Source organism: Eumetopias jubatus, unplaced genomic scaffold (genome assembly GCF_037043125.1).
Source record: "Eumetopias jubatus isolate StellerSeaLion01/CBP00866 unplaced genomic scaffold, mEumJub1_p1.0 scaffold_4, whole genome shotgun sequence".
Classification (NCBI taxonomy): Eukaryota; Metazoa; Chordata; class Mammalia; order Carnivora; family Otariidae; genus Eumetopias; species Eumetopias jubatus.
The window spans coordinates 106,536,465-106,547,815 of NW_028274810.1; the positions used below are offsets into that span (position 1 = coordinate 106,536,465).

Here is an 11,351-nt window from a genome sequence, read left to right on the forward strand (position 1 = left end):
TCCTGAGAGCCCGGTGCTCTAGGAGCAGGGGTGGTACTGAGGGACGGGGCGGTCTTGGGCAGGTCCTGAAGACAAGAGACAAGGAGAAGGGTGTGCGTCCCTCCTTCCCCGGTCGGCGCACCACGTGAACTTGTGGGAGACTGTTCTTTTTGTTCCGCCCCGCCCCCTTCGCGGGATATCGGGAGGGCTAGCCCAGGGCCGTATCTGTGAAGGGAAGAGAGGCGTAAAGGGCTGCTCAGAGCAGAGGATGCTCTTGGACGAGAAGAGCGATTCAAGTTTTCACCAAAGGAATCCTCCTCTCTCCGGCGCCCCTCCCATGTGGGCGCTGTCCGTCTCTAAACGGGCGAAGGAAAGTTTCCGTCCTCGCCCCTCTCCTCGTCAGCGCAGACCGACCCTTACTTTGGGTCCCCACCCCGGATCTGGGAGGGGGCGGCCCGGGACACAGTGACCCGGAGTCCTGCGCGCTCCAGACCGCTGTCTCCCCTCCCTATCGGGAGCCACGGCCACGGGCAAGTCGAGGGGCTGCCCTCGGGGGCCACGACTGGGGCCCCGGTCCCCCGGAAGGCCTCAGGAGAGGTCCGGCAGGGGCGAGGAAGGGGCGGGAATCCGCCCACTCGGCGACAAAAGAAGGGACAGGCGGCGTGGACTGCGCGCGCGGGGCCTGCAGCACCGCCACCCTGCCCGGCCCCACGCGCTGGCCGTCCCCTCTCCTTCGCGATCCGCCCTCCCGGGCCCGCGGGCCGGCGAGGGTTAAGGGGGGCGGGGCACGGGGCGGCCCCGCCCCCGCCGCCACGCCGGGTCCTAGCGCGCACGGGACGCGGGGGCGGGTCGGAGCGGGCGGCGGCGGCGGCGGCGGCGGCGGCGGCGGCGGCGGCGGCGGCGGCGGAGGGCGCGGCGCGCCGGGGAGCGCGGGGAGCGGCGGCGGCTGCGGCGGCGCGGCCCGCGTGACCCTCCGCCGCGCCCGCGAGCCCGCGCCCCGCCGCGCCGCCCAGCCGCAGGATGCGCGCCCCGCCGCTGCTGCTGCTGCTGGCTGCCTGCGCCGCCGCCCCGACGCCGCCGGGCTGGGAGCCGGCGGCCGACGCGCCCTGGTGCCCCTACAAGGTGCTGCCCGAGGGCCCCGAGGCGGGCGGCGGGCGCCTGTGCTTCCGCAGCCCCGCGCGCGGCTTCCGCTGCCAGGCGCCCGGCTGCGCGGCGCACGCCTCTGCCGGCCGCTCGCTGCGCGCCAGCGTCCTGCGCAACCGCAGCGTGTTGCTGCAGTGGCGCCTGGCGCCGGCCGAGGCGCGCCGCGTGCGCGCCTTCGCGCTCAACTGCTCGTGGCGCGGCGCCTACACGCGCTTCCCGTGCGAGCGCGTGCTGCTCGGCGCCTCCTGCCGCGACTACCTGCTGCCCGACGTGCACGACGGCGTGCGCTACCGCCTGTGCCTGCAGCCGCTGCCGCTGCCGCTGCGCGCCGAGCCCGCCGCCGGAGCCGCCGCCCCGGAGCCCGCCGGGCCCGCCGAGTGCGTGGAGTTCGCTGCCGAGCCCGCCGGCATGCGGGAGATCGTGGTGGCCATGACGGCGGTAGGCGGCTCCATCTGCGTCATGCTGGTGGTCATCTGCCTGCTCGTGGCCTACATCACCGAGAACCTCATGCACCCGGCTTTCGGGCGCCCGGGCCTGCGCAGGCAGCCCTGAAGCACCAGGCGGCGGCCCGCCGGGGCCCTGCCTGCCCGAGATTGGCGCCCGCTCCCCACTCCTTGCTCCTGCTCCCTCCTTAGGATCTCCACGCAGGGCCTGCTGGAGACCGGTAGGGCCCCGGCCCGCCAGGGCCTTGGAGTCACTGCACGACCTTCCTAGCCCGGCATCCGCCTCCCAGACTCCAGCTCGGGACTGACCCTTGGGCCTGCACAGGGGTGCCAGCCTCGTCCAGGGCTCTCCCTGCTTTCCAGAGGCCTTTACAGGGGCCGCCAGGACATACAGCCCCTTCTAGCAAGAGCCACTGGCATCCCTGGGTCCATCACCCTTCACCTCCAGTCTGTGCCGAGTTGGAAAAAACAGGCTGTCATCATTGCTTGGTCACTGTGTGCTTTGCCGACTCGAGGAGGCCCCTTGGAGCCTGTCCTCTCCCCACCTCACCCCAGTGGGCTTAGATTAGCGTCGTGCCTTAGTGTCTTGGGCCCACTGCGGGAGCCAACCGCCTGTCCAGTGCTGTCCGAGGGGGTCTGTGGCCCTGGCACTGGCTGGCTTGTGTGTGCTTCCGGCCAGAGCCTCCTGGGAAACCCTCCTTCAAGCTTTGCAGGAGCCTCAAGTGTGGGTAAGCAGCGTCTGGTGTTGTTTCCCTACTTGGGTGTCTGACATGCTGCGAACCATGATGTGGCCTGGCGGGTGGACCCAGCCTCCGGTCGTCGCGTTCCGGGCCGAGTGTCCCCTGATACTGGGGGAAGCTGGCAGTTATCCAGGGCTGCCTTTCATTTTCTTTTGTGGGTGCTGCTTCTGATGAGGGATTTTCATGGTGAGTGCAGGCAAGTGGCTGGGAGGAGAGGGCTCGTCTCAGACGACAGTGTTGTATCCAGAGAGCAGAAGGATTGAGGCCAGCGTTGCCCAGGACACCTTGCCGCTGTGGTCCGGATCCCAAGCCTCAACCACAGCACGATGGACAGCACCATCCCACCCCTTACTCGCGTTGGCAGCCGGGAGCCCAGGATCTGGCTGGTGATGCGGCTACCCACTGGACTGAAGGCTGGCTTTGTCCCTTCCTGGGAAGACCTGAGCACCCTGGCCAAGGTTGCTGCCAGAGCCGGGGACCTGGCATCACCAGGAGGGGTAAGGCGCACTCGGCTCTCCGTGAGTCCCTGACTGACCATCTTGGACCTGGCACTTGTGGAGTCCCTGTGGCTAACCCCTCCCCACCCCACCTCCCGGCAGCCACCAACGACCCCAGGTCCTGGCTGGTGCCCCCACAGTGCCCGCTCCCTACCTCTCTGTCTTTGCTTGGCCTGCCCTGGCATGGCGCTGGTCAGGCAGGAGCCTGGCGTCAATGTCTAAATGTCCATCATTTTAGACCAAAACCACTGTCTTGTGTGCTTACTGGGGAGAGGGGAGGGAAGAGCACAGGGTGGGGGGGGGCGAAGTGGGCCCCTTTTTCCCTGTTTCAGGCAGAGGGACAGGCAATTCTGTCCACCCTCAGACCTTGAGAAAGCATCTTTTCCTGGGCCTGCTGTGTTGGGTAGGGGCTGTGGGGACGGCATTTGCTGCAGTTAGAAATAGCCCAGTCTCCTGGGTGACCCAGTTGAGCTGTGACATGCAGCAATTAGGCAGCTCCAGGAGGGTCCCCTCCCCAGCCTAGGCCTCACTGTGCAGTGCTAGAGCTAGGGAGGGCGGACCCCTGGCCCCTGTGGAGTGTGCACTTGACCACCACCCACCCTCCCGAAGGCCCTCCCCCTCCTTGGCTGTCCTTGAGATCCTGGAGCTGGCTGTGACCCTGAGGATCCAAAACAGCTGGGGCGGGCCAGGCTCTGAGGAGTGACTCATCCCTTTGGAGGGGGTGGGGCGCAGCAGTTTGTCTAGACAGCACAGCAGAAGCGGCAGGTGTTCTTCACTCTGGCTTCCTAGGGGCCCTATGCCTGTTGCAACCCCTCTTGACCTGTTGTGCACGTGGGTGTCCTCCACAGGGTAGAAGTGGGAGCCCTTGGCAGCCCTGGTCTGAGGAACCCGGGTGTGTCGGCTCCTGGGTGCAGCTGGGTTCCAGGACTAGAGCCACTGTGAGGTTCTTTGAGGCCTGATATCTCTTATCTTCCCCTCCCCTGGCCCCCCACCAGGTTTGGGGTCCCTTTGTGGGCTTGTGCTCAGACCAGCTAGAGCCACAAGCCTGTCCCATCAGCTGCTCTGCAGGGCTGGTCAGCATGGACTTGTAGCCTTTCTGCTCCATAGGGTTTCATTCCAGGGACTTCTTGAAGGACTTGAGTCCAGCTTTGGGTTTGCAGAGGTAGAGCTGAGCAGCCCTGCCCCAGCATGGTCCAGTAGGTGAGCCTGGGCTTGGGAGATGCCCTGGAGCTGATACCCAGGCCAAGTACTTCTGCTTCTGAACTCACTGTCATCCTCAGAAGCTGCTCCTTCCTCCCGTGGACCACCATTCTCCCAAGGGTGCTGGGGATGCCCAGGCTTTTAGCTCACCGAGCCCACCCAGTCCACCTGAAAGACTGACCATGTACCTGTCCAGTGGACCTTCTGCATCCCTACCACCTCCTGGAGGAGCCTCCCTCTCCTGCCCCCTTCTCTCCCACTTTCTCTTCTCATCAGGGTCTTGGCTCTGTGTGGCCAGTGGATGGACACACCACTCTCCTGGAGCATCTTCATGGCCTCCCTGTGCCCTGCAGCTGGGGTCTAGATGCCTCAGTTGTTGGTCGAGACTTTGCCTTTCTCCTTGGTGCCTGAAGATACTTCAGCTACAATTTTCTGACGTGGAACAGAAACCACTGGTCTGATCCTGAAACACTGAAGGGTTTCCAGGGCTGTCAGCCCAGCTCTGCCTTTGAAGAGCCATGCGGCCTTTGAAAGCCTCTTTCTTCACCCGTAAAACAGTAACAGTAATGGAACCGAATTCACAGGCTTGTTGCAAAGCTTACATGAGGTCAGGCAGGTAAGAGATGAGTGCAACTCAGCTGTCGTTATTACTGTCCGTGCCACCACTGGAAGTAACCTCTGGGCCGAGACCCCCAGAGCCACATCCCCAGCCTAACCCTACGCAAAATCTAGACGTGACCTTTCTTGAAATTCTCATTATGATGGCTTCCGTGTACAAAACAGAACTCATTCCCTGCTCACTCCCCAAAGCTCACTCACAGCCTGTGTTCCTTGAACTGCCAACAGGAATGATCCACCATCATTCTGTGAACTCATGCTGAACGCCCCGTGTGGCCGGCTCTGGGGCCCCAGCGGTGACTGTGGGATGCCGACCTGCCCGCCCAGACCCGTCCCCACAGCCTGCGGCAATTGCTTGCTCCCCTGGTCCCTGAGGGTGAGCCCAGCTCCTCCCGCGCTGGGAGGCCATTCAGGCCTCGGGCTTCCTCACTGTTGGCCCTTGGGAAGGCCTCCCGCTCTCAGAGCCTGCTAAGCTGGAGTGGGTTGGGGGAGGGCAGCAAACGGCAGCCAACAGGACCAAAGGCAAAGAGAGGAAAAGTTTCTTGAGCAGGTCGTAGAGCTGGCATTTCCCTGCTCATCTCAGGATTGGGGGTCAGGGCTGTTGGATCTGGCTCAGGGACAGCCAGGAGCTGCCAAGGACCCTGGCCTGGGGGACTGGAGTTCTGGCCACGTCAACCTGGGTCTAGAGAGAGGCCGGGCGCCTGACACCCCCAGCCTCCCAGCCTTGCCACAGCTCTGGTGCATCCATTTCTTTCCTAACTGGACCATTTCCTGTTTAGCTTTGATAAAAGGCGGTTATGGTTTTCATCTGTTTCTGGGCGTGGCTTTCTGCCATGACTCTTTGGAGGGATGTTACTATGCTTTTCTCTCCGTAAGTCTGCGTGGGATTCAACTGCTACTCTGTTCTTTTGGTCATGTGTAACAGAGACGGGTTTCCCTAGGCTCTTAGGTGAGGAGTGGGTGGGCTGAGATAGCTTCCCTGACTTCCCAACTCCGTTAACACTGTTAAATGATGTGGGAAACAAAGGCAGAAGAAAAATTATTAAATTTCCTACTACCTACAGCCCGTTACAGCCCATCGACAAGTCCTTGAAACAGGCAGGGTGACATTCCTCTAGGAACTCAGCTGCCTCAATGTTGGTACTTTGCTAAGGGCAAAAGGCGGTCTTAGGCTGACCCCCAGGATCCTGTAAGTCTACTTTAACATATAGAAATTCTTTTGGAGGGATTCCTGGGTGGCTCAGTCGTTAAGCATATGCCTTTGGCTCAGGTTATGGTCCCAGGGTCCTGGGATCGAGCCCCGCATCGGGCTCCCTGCTCCGCGGGAAGCCTGCTTCTCCCTCTCCCGCTCCCCCCGCTTGTGTTCCCTCTCTCTCTGTGTCTCTCTGTCAAATAAATAAAACCTTAAAAAAAAAAAAAAGAAATTCCTTTCGAAACTTTATCTCTACCCCCCAAGATAACATGTTGGCAATCATCTCCCAAGCATGTGACCCACTGATACACATCTGAAGGGTCTCATGACTCAGGTTTTATTAGATAGTAATAAACGACCTTTCCCAACAACAGCTAGCCCCTCAGGATCCTGGAAACCTTGCTTCCAAGACTCCTTAGAGACTTACTCTATCCCTAACCCCTCCCACTTGAAAGTATATAACGGGCCACTCCTCATGACCCCGGTGCAACTCTTCTGTCCATGGGTCCTGTCCCTGTGCTAATAAAACCACCTTTTTGCACCAAAGACGTCTCAAGAATTCCTTATTGGTGGCTGGCTTCAAACCATAATGATCTTCTTACATCATTTTTTTAAAAAGATTTTATTTATTAGAGAGAGAGGAGAAAGAGAGAGCACAAGCTGTGGGGAGGGGCACAGGGACAGGGAGAAGCAGACTCCCCACCACACAGGGAGCCCGATGTGGGACTCGATCCCAGGACCCTGAGCTCATGACCTGAGCTGATGGCAGACGCTTAACGACTGAGCCACCCGGGTGCCCTTTCCCTACGTCGTTAAACACGTGGCCTCGCGGTGTCTGGGATCCGCCTTTCCCCTCATCCACTTGTATCTGGACTTCCTTGTCCTTTGCCCTGGTGTCTCCATCCTGCTCAGTTTGGATTCTAGCCCCACAAGTTCGTTCATGCCCATCTCCTTCTTCCCTCATTAGCAACCACTCTGATGTGTTCTCAGATACATGTTTGTTTTAACTTACCTCAAAGTTCCCTCAATCTTTATTGTCTTTACTCAACACCACACCTGAGATTTATCCATGTTGCAGAAAGCACAAATATTTAATCGCTTCTCTCTGTTGCATAGGATTTCTGGTGTGTGCACCCACCCCACTCGCTTGTCCCCCCCTGGGAAGAACACAGGTATAACTGCGGAGTACTAATCACGATTCTCCATGAAAACCCTCAGTCCTGCTCTTCAGGGATGTGTGTGAGAATTGAGGGGTATGCATCCTTAATTTCACCAAGATTGTTCTGAATGACTAAAGCAGCTAACATTCCTACCAGCAGTGCACTTGGGTTTTTATTTCCCTAATTTCTCACAAATACTGAGTATCAGGTTTTTTGTGTTTTGTTCTTGCCAGTCTGCTAGCTATTTAGCAGTGACCCAGTTGTATTTGAATTTGCTTTCCTCTCATGCAGGAAAGGCCACAAGTCACTTACTATTCTTTTTTCTTTTTTTAAGATTTTATTTATTTGAGAGCGAGAGAGTGTGAGAGCGAGCGGGGAGGGGTGGGGGAAGGAGAGGGAGAAAGAATCTGAAGCAGACTCCTTGCTGAGCGCAGAGCCCGACTCGGGGCTTGATCCTACAACTGACCACGAAATCATGACCTGAGCCGAAACCAAGAGTCTGACATTGAGCCGTCCAGGCGCCCCACTTACTATTCTTATTCGACACTTAAATTTCCCCCTGAATGAACTGTTTATTCCTATTCTTTGTACATTTTTCCATTGCCATGAATTTTTCTTTTGGATTTTCAAGAGTTCCACAAATATTCTAAATCAGCACTGTCCAGGGGCGTCTGAGTGGTTCAGGCGGTTAAGCCTCTGCCTTCGGCTCAGGTCATGATCTCAGGGTCCTGGGATCAAGCCCCAAGTCGGGGCTCCCTACTCTGCAGGGAGTCGGCTTCTCCCTCTCCTTCTGCCCTTCCCCCCTTGTGCTCTCTCCCTCTATCCTCTCAAAAAAAAAAAAAATTAAATTACCACTGTCCAATAGGAGTTTCTGAAATTACGAAACTCTTCTTTATCTGTGCTGGCTACTGTAACAAATCACCATAAACTTGGTAAAAACAGCAGACATTTTAACAGTTCTGGAGGCTGGAAGTCTGAAATCAGAAGGTCAGCAGGGTTGGTTCCTTCTGAGGGCTTCCAAGGGAAAATCTGTTTTGTGCTGCTCTTCAGCTTCGGTTGAAAAGAAATCCTTAATTTTGGTGACATGAGACCTATCGTTTTCTTCTATGTGTTGTATGCATCTTTTTAGTCTTAAGCTATCCTTGCACACACAAAGAATATAAAAATATTTTCCTGGGGCGCCCAGCTGGCTCAGTTGGTAGAGCGTGCAACTCTTGATCTGAGGGTCATGAGTTCAAGCCCCATGTTGGGCGTAGAGTTTACTTAAAAAAATATTTTTTCCTGTGTTTTTTAAATTGTATCTATGATTTTACCTTTTATGTCTTTAATCTATCTAGAGGTCACTTTGTATATGGTGTGAAGTCAAGATTCAGCTTTTTGTATCCATACACTGAGCCGATTTTCCTAACCCAGTGTACAGAAACAATCCATTCTTTCCCAGTATGTGGTGCCCCCATATCATTCACCACATTCCCCCATTTACATGGGTCTGTTTATGGGCTATTGCATTCTGTAGGTCTGTTTGTTTTTTCCTACAATGGCACTATATTATCTTTATTACTATAACTTTAATATCTTAGTATCTGTAGGGTAAGTTTCCACATTTTATGCTTTTAAAAATGGACTTAAAGAGGGGCACCTGGGTGGCTCACCCCATTGAGCAACTGACTCTTGGTTTCAGCTTGGGTCGTGATCTCGGGGTCATGGGATCAAGCCCCGGGGCAGGTTCTGCACTCAGCGTGGGGTCGGCTTGGGATTCTCACTCTGCCTCTGCCCCTTTTCTCTCACAAATAAAATCCTTTTTTTAAAAAATTTTTGTTATGTTAATCACAATACATCATTAGTTTTTGAAAATCCTTTTTTTTTAAGATTTTATTTATTTATTTGACGGAGAGAGCACAAGCAGGGGGAGCAGCAGAGAGAGAGGGAGAAGCAGACTCCCCACTGAGCAGGGAGCCCAATGTGGGACTATATCCCAGGACCCTGAGATCATGACCTGAGCTGAAGGCAGATGCTTAACGACTGAGCCACCCAGGCGCCCCTCAAGTAAAATTTTTTTAAAAAAATGGATTTAATGAGACTTCTGGTTCCAGCCAAGATGAAGTAACAGGAACTAGCTATTTTCCACCTGAAAACTAAAAACACAAAATATGTGAAACAACAGTTCTAAACAGTGAGGGCCCATGACCCCTGAGAGAAAGGAACTGAGTTGAGTTCTAGGACTGCTGCAGCTTTCCATCTGGTGTTCAGAATGCACAGCAAGGAGGGAGAACGCAGGCAGAGCCCAGTGGTCTCTGGGAGTTGAGTGGATGGATCTGGGAAGCCAGGAGGCCAATGTGACCAGAGTTCACAGCACAAAACACGGAAGAATAAAGAGGACCCATGGATGTATAGCTTAGCACTGACTAGCATTTGTGTGAGGGGATTATGAGGCCAAGAAAATAACCAACAAAAAGGATTCGAGGGAAAACTCCCAGAGTTCAAGCAGGGCCAGGAGCAGTGCCTCTAACAGCCAGAGTGCACACCTGCTCCTTGGGGCCTAACAACACATGTGTCGGCTGTTTGATATTGCAGTTCACTGATGCTGTTTGTTTTTATCTTCTGTTCCACTTATGGTTTCTCTTTGTACATCTTCAATTTCACCAACTTTCTCTTCCGTAATGTCTAATCTACCATTATTTCCACCCAGTCTATTTTTCGTATAGATATTTCAGCACAAATCATAAAACAACAAATTGATTAATGTAGTGTATCAAGCTTAAGGACTTTTGTCCTTCAAAAGACATTGATGAGGGGCACCTGGGTGGCTCAGTCAGTTAATTATCTGCCTTCGGCTCAGGTCATGATCCCAGGGTCCTGGGATCGAGCCCCACATCGGGCTCCCTCCTCAGTGGGAAGCCTGCTTCTCCCTCTCCCACTCCCCCTGTTCGTGTTTCCTCTCTCACTGTCTCTCTCTGTCAAATAAATAAAATCTTAAAAAAAAATACATTGATGAGAGGTAGAAGATCCTTGTAAATTACATATCTGGTATATATGTGTGTGTGTATATATGTAAAATATAGAGAGAGCTTGAAACTTAATAACAACATGATGATAAATACATAAATGGTTCAGGCACTTCACCAAAGATGTAGAGATGGCCAAGAAGCACATTAAAATATGTTCAATTTCATTAGTCATTAGGCAAATACACATTAAAACATTAAGATACCATAAGATACCACCTATTAGGATGTCTAAAACTAAAAAGACTAACCATACCAAGTGTTGGTAAGGTAACTGCAACTGCTGGTGTGCAAAATAGCACATCCACTTTGAAAATCGTTTGGCAGATTCTTAAAAAGTTAAATATGCACACAAACATGATCTCACCATCCTAGGTATTAACCCACGAGAAATAAAAGAATCTGTCCAAAGACTCACATGTAGATGGTCAAAGCAGCTGTATGTGTAACAGCTAAAAAGTGAAAACCCAAATGTCTGTCAACAGAGGAATAAAGGCCCACACATAAGATGGAATACTTTTCCATGATAAAATGAACCACTACTGATTCATGCAACATCGGCTGTACAAGCACTCAGCAAGTGCCTCCACGGGGACAACAGCTCTAAATAAAGCAAAAAAGCATCTCATCTGGAAACAGAGACCTGAGGCCTTTAGAGCTGCGCCTGTGAATGTGGTGGCAAGAGGAACAGAGGGCTAAAAAGAATGTTCAGAGTCACAGGAACTAGCTGAATGTGGTGCTGGGAGCACAGGAAGGCCAGTGGGAGAAGAGAGGGAGAGAGAGTAAACCTTCTTCAAGTTGGTGACATTTATCTGAATCTCAGTCCCTGGACTAAGACTTGAGTTTGGGGGGTGGTATGTGCAGAGGTGAGAAAGGCATGCCACAAGCAGTTTCAGTTGTTGGTCCATTAAGTTCCAAACAGGGAGTAGGAAGAAGGTAAGAGAGCTGGTACTGTTGGACCACAATGCATTTGAATTCAGGTTAGTATGTTCTGGGCACACTGGGGAAGCCATCAAGGTGTTTGTTTTTAAAATGTGAATAGCTCTAGTATTTGTTGTGAATGTAAAAGAAAATACATGTTCAGGGGCACCTGGGTGGCTCAGGTGGCTATAGTGTGGGCTTTCGGCTCCGTTCATGATCTCCGGGTCCTGGGATCAAGCCCCACATCCAGCACCCTGCTCAGCAGAGAGCCTGCTTCTCCCTCTCCCGCTGCCTCTCCACCTGCTCATCATCCCTCTGTCTCAAATAAGTAAAAAAATTCTTAAAAAATAATACATGTTTGGGGCGCCTGGGTGGCTCAGTCGTTAAGCGTCTGCCTTCAGCTCAGGTCATGATCCCAGGGTCCTGGGATCGAGCCCTACATCGGGCTCCCTG

General features: G+C 54.2%; 1 protein-coding gene across 1 annotated transcript; it reads left to right on the forward strand.

Annotated features, from left to right (window-relative positions):
- The first annotated feature begins 999 nt into the window (after positions 1-999).
- On the forward strand, positions 1,000-3,047 carry FNDC10 (fibronectin type III domain containing 10). The gene has a single exon (XM_028108291.2). It carries the CDS (start codon positions 1,000-1,002, stop codon positions 1,672-1,674), a length of 675 nt encoding a protein of 224 aa, XP_027964092.2. The 3' UTR covers positions 1,675-3,047.
- The last annotated feature ends 8,304 nt before the right edge of the window (positions 3,048-11,351 follow it).